The following is a 14,638-nucleotide window of genomic DNA, read 5'->3' on the forward strand; positions in this document are numbered from 1 at the left end:
AAGTTTTGTGAGAGCTTTAATGGCACGAAATGTTTATAGCTACAAGTTATACATGTATTGTAAACTGTATATAATGATACAAAGTGCTAACTAAATAGATGAAGAATGCATAATCACTTTGGCTCAGTTAATTCCAATAATTTCAACAACTGGTTCACTTAAAAATTCATCCCACTGGCTAAGTGTTCAGTTTTCACTTTTTACGACAGTAAATACTTTTGCTGCAAAGTAACTTGTTGCACTTTTTAATGTGCAAGTTTGTGCAGTTTTGCTCGTGATTCCATCTACGAATATTTTTAGCCAGCTTTCATCAATCAAGAAAAATGAAGCCTGCCTTTTCGTCCCCCAAACTGTAAACAGGCGTAAAGCTTTTAAAACATTATTCTTAAAACGTCAACTGTTACGTGTTGAAGTCTCCTTTCTAATCACGCAATCTGTTTCTGTTTGACATAAATCTGGGTGGGAGCATCAACATGTATTCCATATGTTAGGGCTGTCAATAAATACTGCATGACTGTATCTTATGATAAGTTCTACTGTGATCATGTATTCATGTTTTCAGTCATAGTCCAAAATTTCACAGATAGTTTAAGAAAAAAAGAACTAAATTTATGTCCGATGTTGAAGAAAGTCATAAACATACCCAAGTTCAACCACACTACTGATAGGATTGCTACTGAGTTTCAAAAGAGGGCAATGTGTTGCCTATAAAAAAGTTGCTCTTACTTTTTGTATAATTTTACTTTTCCCTCCCATGATACGGATTGTAATACAAGCTGTACATTACAGCGGTCCAACTCTTTAGTTCTTGCAACTTGATCAGCCTTTCCAGTTTTAGGCAGGCTTTTCAAAATCAGTGGGCCGTCAGATTCACTTTCCAAACAAATTCAAATATGAACACTTGAAATAAATAGGTTATAGAAGGCAAATCAAGTGTTACCAGGTTTAAGAATAAGCTAGAAACAAAGTATAATAAAAAGATATCCAAAATTATTCAGACATCAACCGCTCGAAAGAAAACATAAAATAATTCAGAAAACTATTTGGGATATATCATCTTTCTCAAAGATAACCTGCTATATTCTTGAAAAGAAGATAGTCAGAAATTATTATTGTTTTGTTTAATCTGTAGGTTATTTCCCACTACAACACATCCAGTTTACAAAATCTGATGTGAAAGAGAACAGAGTTAGATAGTTTCTGCAGACCGGCAAATCTATTATTGTCACTGCTCTTATCCCAGGCAATCTGATGCACTTGATTTAATGAAGAGATCGCCAGTTTTAAGATTACCAATGGTCCTCTAAATAGTCGATAGTCATGTCTACATCATAAACAGCAATTTATATATAAAACATATAATAGTATCCTTCAGAGTCATGCCAGGTGTTCCAAAAATCCAAGAAATCTACTTGCAATAACTGGGGGTCCTGATGCTTTCTAACAATTTGGTCCCAAAGCTTCACATTTTAGAAACAAACAAACCCAAATGCACAAACACACACAAGCCGATCACTGTTGCCGAGTGCCCTGGAACTTCAGGAGTTCACAACTGAAGATGGCTACGGGAGGAGAAAACCGCCAGCGCCTGCCCAATCGCAGGGACCACCGTGGGAAGGCTGGACAGGTGAGAGGGAAAGATCCGAAGAAAACAAACACCATCTTTTTAGAACTTTGTCAACTGTCCCCGCAACCCACGTCTGGTTTTCAAAGCTGTGCGAGTGCTTGGAATCACTCCGAAACAATTACCTTCACAGTTTAAAGGCTTCAGAGTGTAAGTGGTGCTTCCTAAAACAAGAAGCCCGTATTTGTACCACAAATTGGAACTCGTTCCAAAGCCTCCTCTTAGGAAAAAAACAACAACAACAGAAAAACTTAAAAGTCATGAAAAATTCACATGCAGCTAAAGCTAATAAACATGAAAATACCAAACACACACAAATCCCCAAAGCAATTTCATCTATTTCTAGGTAGGCCTGAGACGTTCCTTATGAGTAATAGAGATTCTACACCATAGAAAAGACAGCATTACAACATCCTAGTATTAAAATACGCTCATGTGCTTTAGTTCTGATTCTACGTCATACCCATCGTTTATGTAGCTGGCCTCCTACAAATTAAAAGGCGCCATTAAGGAGGCTGTTTAGACAAAAAGTGGCTCCAAAGCTTGTTTAAAATAATTTTTTATTGCCCAGGATATTTTTTTTTTTTGTGTCTTGGTTTTTTTTTGTTTGTTTGTTTTCTTTTTTAATAACTATAAATTCAAGCTTAGGGAAGCTTGCCTTTGTCTTGAAAAAAACAAAACAACAAAGCTGTCATATCATTTGCTAACCTGATCTCGTTTGAAGAGAGAGATGGTAGTTATCTTGCAAGAGCAAAATTTATACCACGAATGATGCAGGTCTAAGTCTGGTAGCACTAAAAGGAGACGGTAGCATTGTTGACAAAATTATAATCTGCTGGTGGCATTTGCGGAAAAGAAGCCCTTGCAAATTTCTAAATAACAGTAAACTCTGTTAGGAAATTCTAAAGTGTCTTACAGGCCAAAAAGGGAATGAGGTTAGTAAAATGCCTCAACAGAGTTTGAATAAAATACTGGATTTGAGAGTTACTGGAACTTGGATATGTAAAAATAGGGTGGTAGGTTGGGTCATGCTTACAATGGTCTCAAGTTCAAATAAACTATTGTGACAATACACCACTTCACAGGTCACACGCTTGTCCAGGGGCTTTTCTTTCCTTCAGTAGGTGCTGGCAGAAGGTGTGCTCAGTCGCTTTCCAATATAGATGCTGAAAGGAAACAGAGTGCGTCACGTTTCATCGGCTTCAACAGGTGTATACCAGCTTTCCACAGGCTGAACTGTACTTACAAACTAAATGTTTCAATTCTCGTAGAAGGCTAAAAGGTGTCAGTGCACAGCTCCCTACCCTGAAATCACTGCTGACTTACTTAAAACTAGTCAGCAGCCAGCCAAACTGGTTTTACATAATTATGTTTACTCATTAGGCAGGACTGGACAGCACAGGGGCAGCGATCAGACAAAAGTAAAACCAGAGAGAACAGATTCCCCAAAGAACAAAGCACAAACTTCCTTTGAGATGTTCCCTTACAGCGGACAGAGGTCTATTGATATTTGAGATACGACATACGGTAATGAGCCAAATCACAAAGCTGCCAGTGCCTTACAGTGGGCTCTTACGAACCATTTAACTCTTCAGGATCAGGCCCAACATTGCTTTCCCATGCCAAGCAAGCATTTTACCATTAAGTAACATAAGCGGAAAGGAAGTTAAGGAAAATAGGAATTTAGTCCCACCCCTCCCAGGGTAACAAAACCAACCAACTTTCTCAAATCCTTTTTTCTACATTCATCGATAATAACACACTTATTCCAGCAAGAGAGAGAATCTGAAGACTCATGAAAGAAAGAGCCCGCACAAGGTCCAAAACCCAACTCCCTGAGGGCAAACGAACTACTCTGCAGTCAATACTAAAAGGGAATTAAAAAAAATTTTTTTTGAATGCTTATATTTTTGAAAGAGAGAGAGAGAGGCAGAGCGTGAGCAGGGGAGCAGAGAGAAACGGAGACACAGAATCCAAAGTGGGTTCCAGGCTCTGAGCTGTCAGCACAGAGCCCGATGCAGGGCTCGAACTCACAAACCGCGAGATCATGACCCAAGCCGATGTCGGAAGCTTAACCGACTGGGCCACCCACGCGCCCCTATACTGAAAGGGAATTTAAAGTCCTACCCAGTCTGCCCTCACAGCAACCCCATACGACACTCACACACTTCCTTCCGCACAAACCCCTTCCATTCCGCTGTCTGCCATCACGGTCTTTGCCATCACAAAACCAGATCAAGCACCCAGAAAGACAAAAGGAGTCTATGGGAAAGTCACGTATATATTTCCATGTTTGTGACTGTAAATACTCTCCCATACGCTGAGCTCCTTAAAGGGAAGATAAGGGATATCTCTTTTGCATATTATATAGAGAAAATGACTCCTTGTACATGCTTGAAGAGAATAACAGACCTTAAAAAAAGAAAGAAACTAACAGCTAGTGTTTAACTCCTAAAATCCTCCAAAAAAATAGATTCCCTCAACTGTTCGATCAAAAAAAAAAAAAAAAAAGAATTTAAAAGACTGAAAAGTCAATCAGCTACAGGTAAACGTGGGGTCAATTTTAGAAGAGTCAATGAAAATGCTACAGGAAGAGGGGCGCCTGGGTGGCGCAGTCGGTTAAGCGTCCAACTTCAGCCAGGTCACGATCTCGCGGTCCGTGAGTTCGAGCCCCACGTCAGGCTCTGGGCTGATGGCTCAGAGCCTGGAGCCTGTTTCCGATTCTGTGTCTCCCTCTCTCTCTGCCCCTCCCCCGTTCATGCTCTGTCTCTCTCTGTCCCAAAAATAAATAAACGTTGAAAAAAAAAAATTTTTAAAAATAAAAAAAAAAAAAAAAAAAAAGAAAATGCTACAGGAAGAAAAATACAGGACACCCACCAACCTACCAGTTTCACTCAAAGACTATTCAATAAAACGGTGTATTTTCCCATCTGGGGGAAAAAAAATGTTCACATCAGCCCCAAATTTATACACTAAAGGTTAGTTTACTTTAAAGCTTAGCTAATCTTGGGGCGCCTGGGTGGCGCAGTCGGTTAAGCGTCTGACTTCAGCCAGGTCACGATCTCGCGGTCCGTGAGTTCGAGCCCCGCGTCAGGCTCTGGGCTGATGGCTCGGAGCCTGGAGCCTGTTTCCGATTCTGTGTCTCCCTCTCTCTCTGCCCCTCCCCCGTTCATGCTCTCTCTCTGTCCCAAAAATAAATAAAAACGTTGGAAAAAAAAAAATTAAAAAAAATAAAGCTTAGCTAATCTTGAATAACTTATAAACGACAAAACCCAAAAGGAAAAATCAGACACAGAAGAGCCCACTTAAAAATGATCACTACAGGGGCGCCTGGGTGGCGCAGTCGGTTGAGCGTCCGACTTCAGCCAGGTCACGATCTCGCGGTCCGTGGGTTCGAGCCCCGCGTCGGGCTCTGGGCTGATGGCTCAGAGCCTGGAGCCTGTTTCCGATTCTGTGTCTCCCTCTCTCTCTCTGCCCCTCCCCTGTTCATGCTCTGTCTCTCTCTGTCCCAAAAATAAAATAAAATGTTAAAAAAAAAAATTAAAAAAAAAAAATGATCACTACAGGACTAACATGAACAACTTACTTTCAAATAAGAAAAACAAAACTCCACTATTAAAAATGCTTACCAATGTACCAATAACGTATCGGCTTCAACAGTTCTTTTAAGCTCACCCTATCTGCACTTAAACATTAAAAGGGAAACAATACAAACGGTCTCAACCATGTTTCTTACATCTGGAAATAAAATAGGAGGGTAAAATAAATGGAAAACACGTTGGGAGTTCACCAGTACTTACCCTAGCCCCAAAGCCAAAACATGAGAGAGGAAGAGAGACGGAATGAACACTTTAAGAAATTCTGCGGAGAAGATACCCCCTTTCTTCATGGCCCCGCTTTTCCTCATGCTTAAGGAAACGGAGCGTTTGGGGTGTCTGAAGTGGAACTCCCTGGGGAAAGAAAGGCAGAGGAAGGGGTCAGAAATGCACTTGCTGAGAACATCTTGGAAATGAGTAGGTCCACCGCACGCTGGTAGTTCACACCTCCCCCGTGTCCAGAGGAGACACGGGCAAGAACTCACTTAGGTGGAATGTTTTCGGGTCTACTGGACCAGTCAGACACCCAGTCTACACTTTTCTTCAAAGCATCAACTTCTTTCTCTCCTTCTGCAACCTCTTCTTCTGACTGTAAAGAAGAATTACAGCTTTAAAAAGAAAAACAAAGGAAGACCAATTCTTCCTACCACAAAAGACAAATCTAGACAGCAAATATATGAAGATCCTAAGGTTGTGCCTGGGCAATTTTCATGGAAGAAACATGACAGCTTTCTAAACAGGCTGACAAAATGGTCTGAGATCACAGCATTCAAGATCTTAAAAAGAACCTGAGCGGGCCTCACTGCGGTTCTATCTAAGCAGAGGATGTGAACCTCAAAAAAGCGCACTTGGGGCTATCATGCTAGGTACAGTGCAGAAAGCATTAACAACTGTTGAATCTGGGCAATGTTTCTTCACAGGCCCACTGCAACATTCTCTTCACTTTTGTACGCACTTAAAATTTTTCATTATTAAAACTAAAAGACAACATATCCAAATGTATATACAAACCAATTAAAGTGATGAGGGAAGAAATCAGTGGGAGATGTGATGAAGAAGTAAATAATAACATTTATTAATCATTCATCAAAATACAAGCATCATTCTAAGCACTTCACATGCATTAATCTTTACCTTGCAACAACCCTACAAAAACAGGAATTACTGACATTCCATTTTACAGATGAGGAAATGAAGACATAAATTCAGTAACTGCCTAAGGTTCCGTAATCAGTAAGAGGCGGGGCCAGTATTTCAACCTGGGCAAACGGTCTTCTACAGCCCCCACTTATAAGCATTAGGTTTTATTTCCTGGAAGGAGATGATATACTTTTTAGACAAATCACTAAACATTTCCCAAGGTTTATTCAAAAGTACTTATGCCAAAAGTTTCTTGGACCCATTTATTTGCTACTGACTTAGAATTTGACATTTTTCCATCAGATAAATGAGAAAGAAGTCTTTGCTCTTGCTAACTATAACCTATAGTTTCAGGCCAAGAACATGCAAAAGAAGCCACAGGAATTTTTAGGAGATATTCCTAAAAATGAACAGCAATGTTCACTCAGCTTTACAGAATGGATGCTAGGACCTCAAACCAAAGGGTCTCAGAGCGAACTATTTTGATTTGTTACTTTGCTTGAATAGGATTCATTCTTTGACCAAAGCTTTCATTCTTTTCGCAGACAGCAGGGAAATGCAGAACTTAATAGATCAACATGATTCTCTCTGACAGGCTAGTTCTTTTTGAAACAGGTGCCCCAGTAAGGTGGTTTCAGAATAAAATGGGCTACCTGCATCTAGAGACGATCGAACCGAAAGTAAAATCCCTGTGGATTTCTGCTACTCTGGTAGTACCATTCTTACTTAGTTCTGCTGGATTTAGCAAATTCCGCTGAATGACACAATGTAGCCTTTAGGATTAAGCTTTTTCCACTGGGTGTTGAGATTACTCAGAATCATGAGTTGACTCTTTGTGAAATAAATCTGAAAACATCCTAAATCAAAAACAATAAACTGTTACAATTTACTTAGAGACCAGTTTGTGTACACACAATATCTGGCTATATGCAACACCGCACAACAATTTACTTAGAGACCAGTTTGTGTACACACAATATCTGGCTATATGCAACACCGCACAACATTCTGCTTCCAGTTTCCGACTCTGGTCTCACATGTCTCTCCTTAAAACTGCTCGAAGATTTACATTTAAATTTGTGAACAGATCAGTATTTCCTACTTTCCAAGAGAATGAAAGTGTGGTGAGATTTTACGCTCTAATTTTTTCGAAGCTGATGTCATTTTCTCTCAGTTGAGTGAAGCAAAGTTTTTAGACTACTAGTAAAAAACAAATAAACAACAACAAAATACAAATTGCCCAAATCAGTTTAGACTGCTTACCTTAAGAACCAAGAATCTCATGCTATCCTCGTTTACTACCGCCGTGTGCTTCCCTTTTATTCATGTTAAATTTGCCAGTTTCAGGTTTTAAATTACCTTCTAATCCTTGGAATTCCGGAATATGGTAAAAATGTACTTAACCTAATTAATACGATTTGTGCGTTTAAACTGAATTATCCTCTCTCTACACCCACGTCTAAAAAAATTCTCATCATTTTAGCCTGTTCTCATGCGGAAGTCCCTTACCTTCAAATCACTTACATTTTCCTTCCCTGGGCCACTCAGGTTCTCTACATGTGACTACTAAACTGCATACAGTGGGGTCCATGGGCAGATAAACCACAGTTTTACGAGAGGGAGAAGGGAGGACATCTTCAGTCTGCTTCATGACTTCAAGAGACCATCTACAGTCAATTTTCTACTATAAAACAAGACTCTTGAGGACTATGGTCATAAAAGTATAGTCTGAATGATCCTTTTCTTAAATGCATTACCCCTTAGGCTTCTTCACAGCATAACTCAGCAGGCATGTTTTAGTTCATTCTCATGACCTTATGAGCTCTCCTGAAATCAATCCCCTGCAAGGACTTATTACAGTAGAAGGAGCAGGCCCAGACAGCCCTGGTTTCAATCCTGGCTCTCTTGTGTATTGGCTTTGTGATCTTAGATAAGTAACTTCTCGAAGACAAAGTCTCACTTTCCCTATTTGTTCTCAGGGCTAATATCACCTCTTTCACTGGACTGAGAACATCAAAAGTGGGAAAAACTTTTTTAGGAATAAATTTAGCACCAAGAGTATATCTATCAGTGTCTTTCCTTCCTCCTAGAAAAGGCTGAAAATGTCAAACATTCCTCGTATAGACATATATAAAAATGTTCAATAAAATCAAGTACCGTAACAGTCCTGTGGTAACTGCTTCAAAGTTTGCTAACCCTAAACTTGCTTCTCATTCACAAATATAAAATGCGTCCTCCCAAGCCCTAAAGTTACTCATTTTTAAATGATCGTTTCTTCAATTTTAAAAAAGCAACGAAAAAGGCTTTTTGAAAGCTTAAGTAAGTCATACCTACCGATGTCTTATTAAAAGTCTTATTTCAATGTTCCTTTAGGTACCTGTTTCTGAATAGGAACCACACTAGCAATACGACCATAATCTGACACAGAAGCCAAAAGATTTTCATTATCTTTCCTAAATTTCACAAATTCCTTTGGAATTCTAGGATGGATGCAGTCAGCTCTAGAATTCCATTTGAATTCAATTATCAGTGAAGGCTAATTGTACACTGCCACTCCATGAACCAGGAGAGCACCTATCAAAGTGTTTCATTAGGTGGTTAGGGAGCTTATTCGGGGGTGGGGGGAAGTATGTGTGAAGGGGGAGGGAGGTCTAAGATCAAATTAACTTGGAAAACACTTGGTTTAAATAAACAGATTCTTTTACTGCAGGAGTTGTCAGAGCCTTTAAGGTACTACTATGTGCTGTAAATACTGGGATGGGAGGGGGAGCGAGCACAGGGGCTGTATTATTTCCACTTAACTTGCCTTGAGGATTATTTTATGGAGCTTCCCACTGAGCAACTGTTTCTCGAAACACATTCTGGAAAAGGCTAATCTAGATTTTCAATTTGTCCGTACGAAAGACAATATAGATTGAGGATATCTTCCTCAGGAAAGACTACAACAAAGAATTAATTTCACTTCTCTGTCTTGGGATTCCTTAGTCCACTTTGCCATGGAAACTATATATTTTCTTCTTCAATAGTTATAGCACATCCACATGGCAAACTGGACATACGTAAGCCAGCAATTCAACAACTACAGTCAGAACAGCTTCCTACGTGAGAGCCTTGCTACCGTAACCTTCTCTATAAGATAAAGCTCATCATAATATAAATTTGTATTCAATCCACAGATCTGCGAGGTTTCAGGACAGCACAAATAGAATATAGGCAAAGCAGAGAGAAACTGTGCAGCCTTCGGAAACAGAAAATACTGGGTGTATCCAACATACCGTGTAAAATGTTTCTAGTGCAAAGGGGTTTAGGACATTGTAAAGTGATAACCCCACAAAACAAAGTTTCTGTCAGAATCCATTTAAACAAACCTCCATCAAACACTCTGCAAGCACCTAACACAGGAGAGCAAGACAACAGTTCGTGTCCTCACGAATTTGCACTGACCCTTTTCGGTGAAAGTTAAGGGCTGGCTATGAACATTCTAAATCACGAACAAGTATTTACTCATCGTAAGTTTTATAATATAAACCCTTGTAAGCTTTCAATACTATATCCGTTGATTTTACTAAAACATCAACTCCTAGTGAACTATTCTTACCTTCTTTAATTTAATGAACCCTGCAAAATTTAGATGAATTCTCTCTCTAGCTGTTGTATTCACTTCAAAAGTCACTGCTTTGATTTCAGATGCAGAAAAAGTTTTCATACCTGGTTCTACAGCTTTCCTTTTCATTCATTTTGTGACCTTACATAAAACTCCTCAGTTTTCCATTTACAAACTCAAGAAACTAGCCCAGAATACAGAATGATACATCATAGATAAGAATTTTCCAATTCTAGGGGTACCTGGCTGGCTCAGTCAGTTGAGCGTCCGACTTCGGCTCGGGTCATGATCTCGCAGTCTGTGAGTTGGAGCCCCGGGTCCAGCTCTGTGCTGACAGCTCAGAGCCTGGAGCCTGCTTCGGATTCTGGGTCTCCCTCTCTCTCTGCCCCTCCCCCACTCACACTCTGTCTCTCTCTCTCCTTCAAAAATAAATAGACACTTAAAAAAAATTTAAAAAAAAAGAATTTTCCAATTCTTTTAGGGTGATAGGACCCCAAATTCTCAGCTGTAGAGAAGCACAAGGGCTGTATCATCCTAAGTAAATTATACAACCAGAAACTGAATAACTTAAAACAGCTTCCATGTACTTTTTAAAGTCTTCTTATTCTTCAGTATATTTTAGCAAAACATACTTATCCAGAGGTTCGCATTTTTCCTAATTGTTTACTGTACATCAGAACAACGAACACACGCACACACACACCTGAGAGCTATGGTCCCTGCTGGTGTGCATCTCCACATCAAACATAATCTGCCCATCTTCTTGTGGGGAAGGGCTAGAAGAGAAAGAATTTAGCCATTAATTTTAGTTCTCATTTTGCCAAGTAAATTAACCTCCACTGGAAATTAGAAAACTGAAAGTTACAGTAGAATTGGCTTTGAAAAAGCCGCAAATCAAAAAGTATTATCTTTTCTGAAATCAAGCACTCTTGTTTCCAAAATGTTCTGGAATTTTGTGGTGGTGATGAATTTCTTTGCAATGATAAATTTCCTTATTTTTACTCTTTTTCCAATAAAGGTACGATGATCTACAAATTCAGAAAGCTGGTTTGGGATTCTTTTGCTCAAAGCTCTTTCCTCATTAAATAATTCATCACCAGCAAGTCTCAACGTGTGAAAGCAGTTTTCAGAGCCCAGTTGGTTCCCAGCCTCCTGAGGAGCTTCCTGGGTATAATCTGAAACCGGCCCCCAAATGGGAGGGCGAGGAGAGCAAAAGAGGCAGGCCACCCCACATCGGTAGGTGACAGCTTTAAAGAGAGGGGGAACTTACAGATGAGGCTTGTCTTGGGGTGACAGTAAGTCGAGCACATCAGATCGCCATCAGCCTGCCAAATCTTAAAAGTTCATACAGAGGCCTTAACTGGGTCTAGTCACATATGCCGTTCAAACAGTCTCAACACCACATTTCTGTCTCAAAGCTGTATTCCTCAGGCAGCTTCTGAGAGCTGGGAAGGTAGGCACATTCCAAGGTCAGGAGAGGGGCTGGGGAGCCTCCAGTTGCCCAAGTCCAGCTTCAGGGTCAATCTGCGGTCACATCTTCTCGAACACCTCCTCTGGCACTCTTTCAAAGGGTCTTCAAGCTTAAAATTGTGTTCGCGATACTATTACAATTTATTTGCCTTTGTCATTCTTATTGTCATGTCTGTCATTCTTACTCCGTGTATCGTGAAACTTTCCAAAGGCTACATGATGTGTTTTATGACAACAGACCCAGTGCAAAAGCAGATGAGAATCCAGCTGTTTTCTATTAAAGCCAGATATTGAAGAGATTTGCAAAAATGTAAAACAATGCTACTAATTCTCACTAATTTTTTTGGTTATGAAAAAGTTGCTTTTCATTTTAAAAAGCTACTTATATTGAAATGTAAAGGGTTTATTATTGTTGAATGAGTGCGTATTTTGAAACTTTGTTTTAATTTCTAATATAGTTAAATGTTGAAATATATAACCCACCTAATCAAAGAACTTTTGGGGATCCTAATAATTTTTAGGGCTGTAAAGGAGTACTGAGACCAAAGAGTTTCAGAACCACTGTTCTACTTGTTTCAGAAATATTTGCTTTGAGATATCTCAGAGTGGATTACTGAAGCTCATATATGAATATGGAACTTTAATGAAAAGTACAAGATAATATTCCCCAAAACAAAAACTTACAAACTTTTCGACAAAACACGTGACTGCAAACTATCTTGATACAATAGATGAACACAACATGCTAAGTTCTATTCTTAGTTTTACCAGCGATTCCTTGTGTAACCACGGCAGGTTGTTGCTTCTCGGCCTTTCGGCTAAGATCAAGTGTAACACAACAGGTCACTAGATTTTCCACTATACACCCCGCCCCCACCTCCCAAATCTAAACTGAAGTATGGATGAAAACGCTCAGGCCTGACTTGTTCAAAGGACTAGATATTAACTGTTCAAGATACCAAGAGCACGTGTAGAATGTTAACATATAGAAATGATGGGGAGACACACTCAAAAGTAAGTCCACCTGAAATCTGTCAGACTGATTCGGCCTAGGAGCCTCAGACTATTATCATTGACACAAGAGAGTCCTAAGTAGGGATGGCAAGAGAGAAAAGCTGATTCTGTACCGCACAAACATTTTAGTGTATTTAGAAAATTTTGGTCTTAAACTAGAAATCTCAGGCTACAGCACAGGAACCAGGTAGGAGGCTCTCTTGTCCTCAGTTTACTGTCCTTATGCTCCAACACCACTGAGTTCACAGCCGGAGATCCAGTTAAGGGCGAGCCTTCCGTAGCCATAAGCAGGTCAACGCAGTAGAATGACACAGTCCAGAACCCTACAGGAGCACTTCTCTCCTTCTACACTCTTCTTTATCGTTGGCACCAATCCCACTTAGGAAAATACTCACTGTTTGACTGGTCAATGGTTTACTCCTCCTAACAATGTGAAATGCATTAGAGCTTCAATTCTGGCTCATGATAGAATTAGCTGGGGAGCTTTTAAAATATCCTGTCTCTACCCCACCCCTCACAACGGAATGAGAATCTCTAGGGATGGGGTCTGTGCACTGGTATTTTTAAAAGCTCCCTAGGTATGTCTGGTGTGTAGGCTGAGAACTCCCGCAATAGGGTGAAACGCGATACAAAACACAGGGGGGTTATCTTCTTACAACCGCCACAGTGACAAAAATGTATCTGTGGGATAATTTTTAAATGCCAAGTTCGGTTGGTCCTTGAACAATACAGGGTGCTGAGGCCACCCCACAAAGTTAAAAACCTGTGTATAACTCTTGACTCCCCCAAAACTTAATCGCTAATAACCTACTTTTGACCAGAAGCCTTACGGATAACATAGTCAACTGACACATATCCTGTATGTTATGTGTATTGTCTAGTGTATTTTTACAATAAAGTAAGCTAGAGGAAAAACATGTTAAAGATAATCATAAGGAAGAAAAAACACATTTACAGTATTGGACTGTATCGAAAAGCATTCACATGACTGTGCAGTTCAGACTCACGTTGTTCAAGGGTCACTGTATACCTAAATTAGCTTTGAGACTAATATCCAAGAATCCTAGAACTTCTCCATCTCTAAAAAACACTTCTCAATGACTTCAAATATAGGGATGCATGGCAATTCAAATGACATGAATTTTGAAGACATTTCTGAATGTTAAAATGTGTTATATAGCAGGGGAGAGTATTACTGAGCTCGAGCTGTAGGCCTTCTCTGAAAGATGACCAGGAACCCAGCGCGTAAAGGCACACAAGCTGAGGGACAGGAAAGTGCTCGAAGGCATGCGCCACGCCTCACTTCACATGTTTAAAGACCTAACTTGAACATGATCGTGATAAAGTAAATTCATGTCCAATCACAAGTATAACTACAACCACAAGTGAAAGAAGTTGACCAGAAAAGCAAGGGACTTCTTCTCTGCTCAATGACCACAGCAAGTGAACAGGTTAGGGACACATTGATGCCAATCATCAAGGGTCACGTACTTGAATGCAGAAAAGCCTTAGAAACAAGCCTAGAACAAGCAGAAAACTTCAGAAACGCATAACGAGTCCCATAATATAAATGCAGCGTAATAGAAACTTCATTCTGAAAGACAGACGAATGCTGTTGCTACTGGAATCAGTGGCAAGCTGCTCAGCAAAGAGCCATCTGCTCTGCTTCTAACGAGGCTCCTGGGAAGTACAGGGACAGAGGCAGAGGCGGGGGTGCGCGGTGGGCCAGAGCCAGCAACCCAGTCCTCTGCTACCTTGGTGACATCGGTGGATCATAAGACAGGCAGGAACTTCAAACGTGACTGAACTCCTGTTTCTCCTTTTAAACTTTTTCTGATATATAAAATGTGCTATATATACATTTTACACAAAGTACAAAAATGTTCAGAAGAAGAAAAATATCCATAATTCCATCCCTTAGAGATAATCACTTTTATTTTTAGTACCCATTTTTAAGCGTTTCCGTAGCCTTTTCCTCGTGCGTTTGCATTTTCTCCATGGATAATATCAGTTAACTCTTAGTTAACCACATCATCCAGTATCCCGTAATGCTAACGTATGGCCGTCACAGACCAGGAGGTGTTAGGTAGATCACCATGTCATTTAATACCGCGTCCCCGGGGGAAAAAAAATGACGCTTACACTGAAAAGCAAACAAACAACTTGGTTTCATTCAACTCAATCACCGTG

The 14,638-nt window shown here is 40.0% G+C and overlaps 1 protein-coding gene across 2 annotated transcripts in view; it reads right to left on the minus strand.

The window, feature by feature from the left end:
* BNIP3L (BCL2 interacting protein 3 like) overlaps window positions 1–14,638 on the minus strand; it is a 22,661-nt gene continuing 8,023 nt past the window's right edge. For both annotated transcript variants that reach the window (XM_003984675.5, XM_006930622.4), the window contains exons 3-6: window positions 10,668–10,740; window positions 5,706–5,809; window positions 5,425–5,574; window positions 1–2,790 (exon numbers count right to left, since the gene is read on the minus strand). In XM_003984675.5, the coding sequence (XP_003984724.1) occupies window positions 2,742–2,790; window positions 5,425–5,574; window positions 5,706–5,809; window positions 10,668–10,740 (376 nt within the window). In that variant the 3' untranslated portion in view covers window positions 1–2,741. The remainder of the gene's footprint in view (window positions 2,791–5,424; window positions 5,575–5,705; window positions 5,810–10,667; window positions 10,741–14,638) is intronic.

The sequence above is a fragment of the Felis catus genome, chromosome B1 (genome assembly GCF_018350175.1).
Source record: "Felis catus isolate Fca126 chromosome B1, F.catus_Fca126_mat1.0, whole genome shotgun sequence".
In the NCBI taxonomy this organism is placed as follows: domain Eukaryota; kingdom Metazoa; phylum Chordata; class Mammalia; order Carnivora; family Felidae; genus Felis; species Felis catus.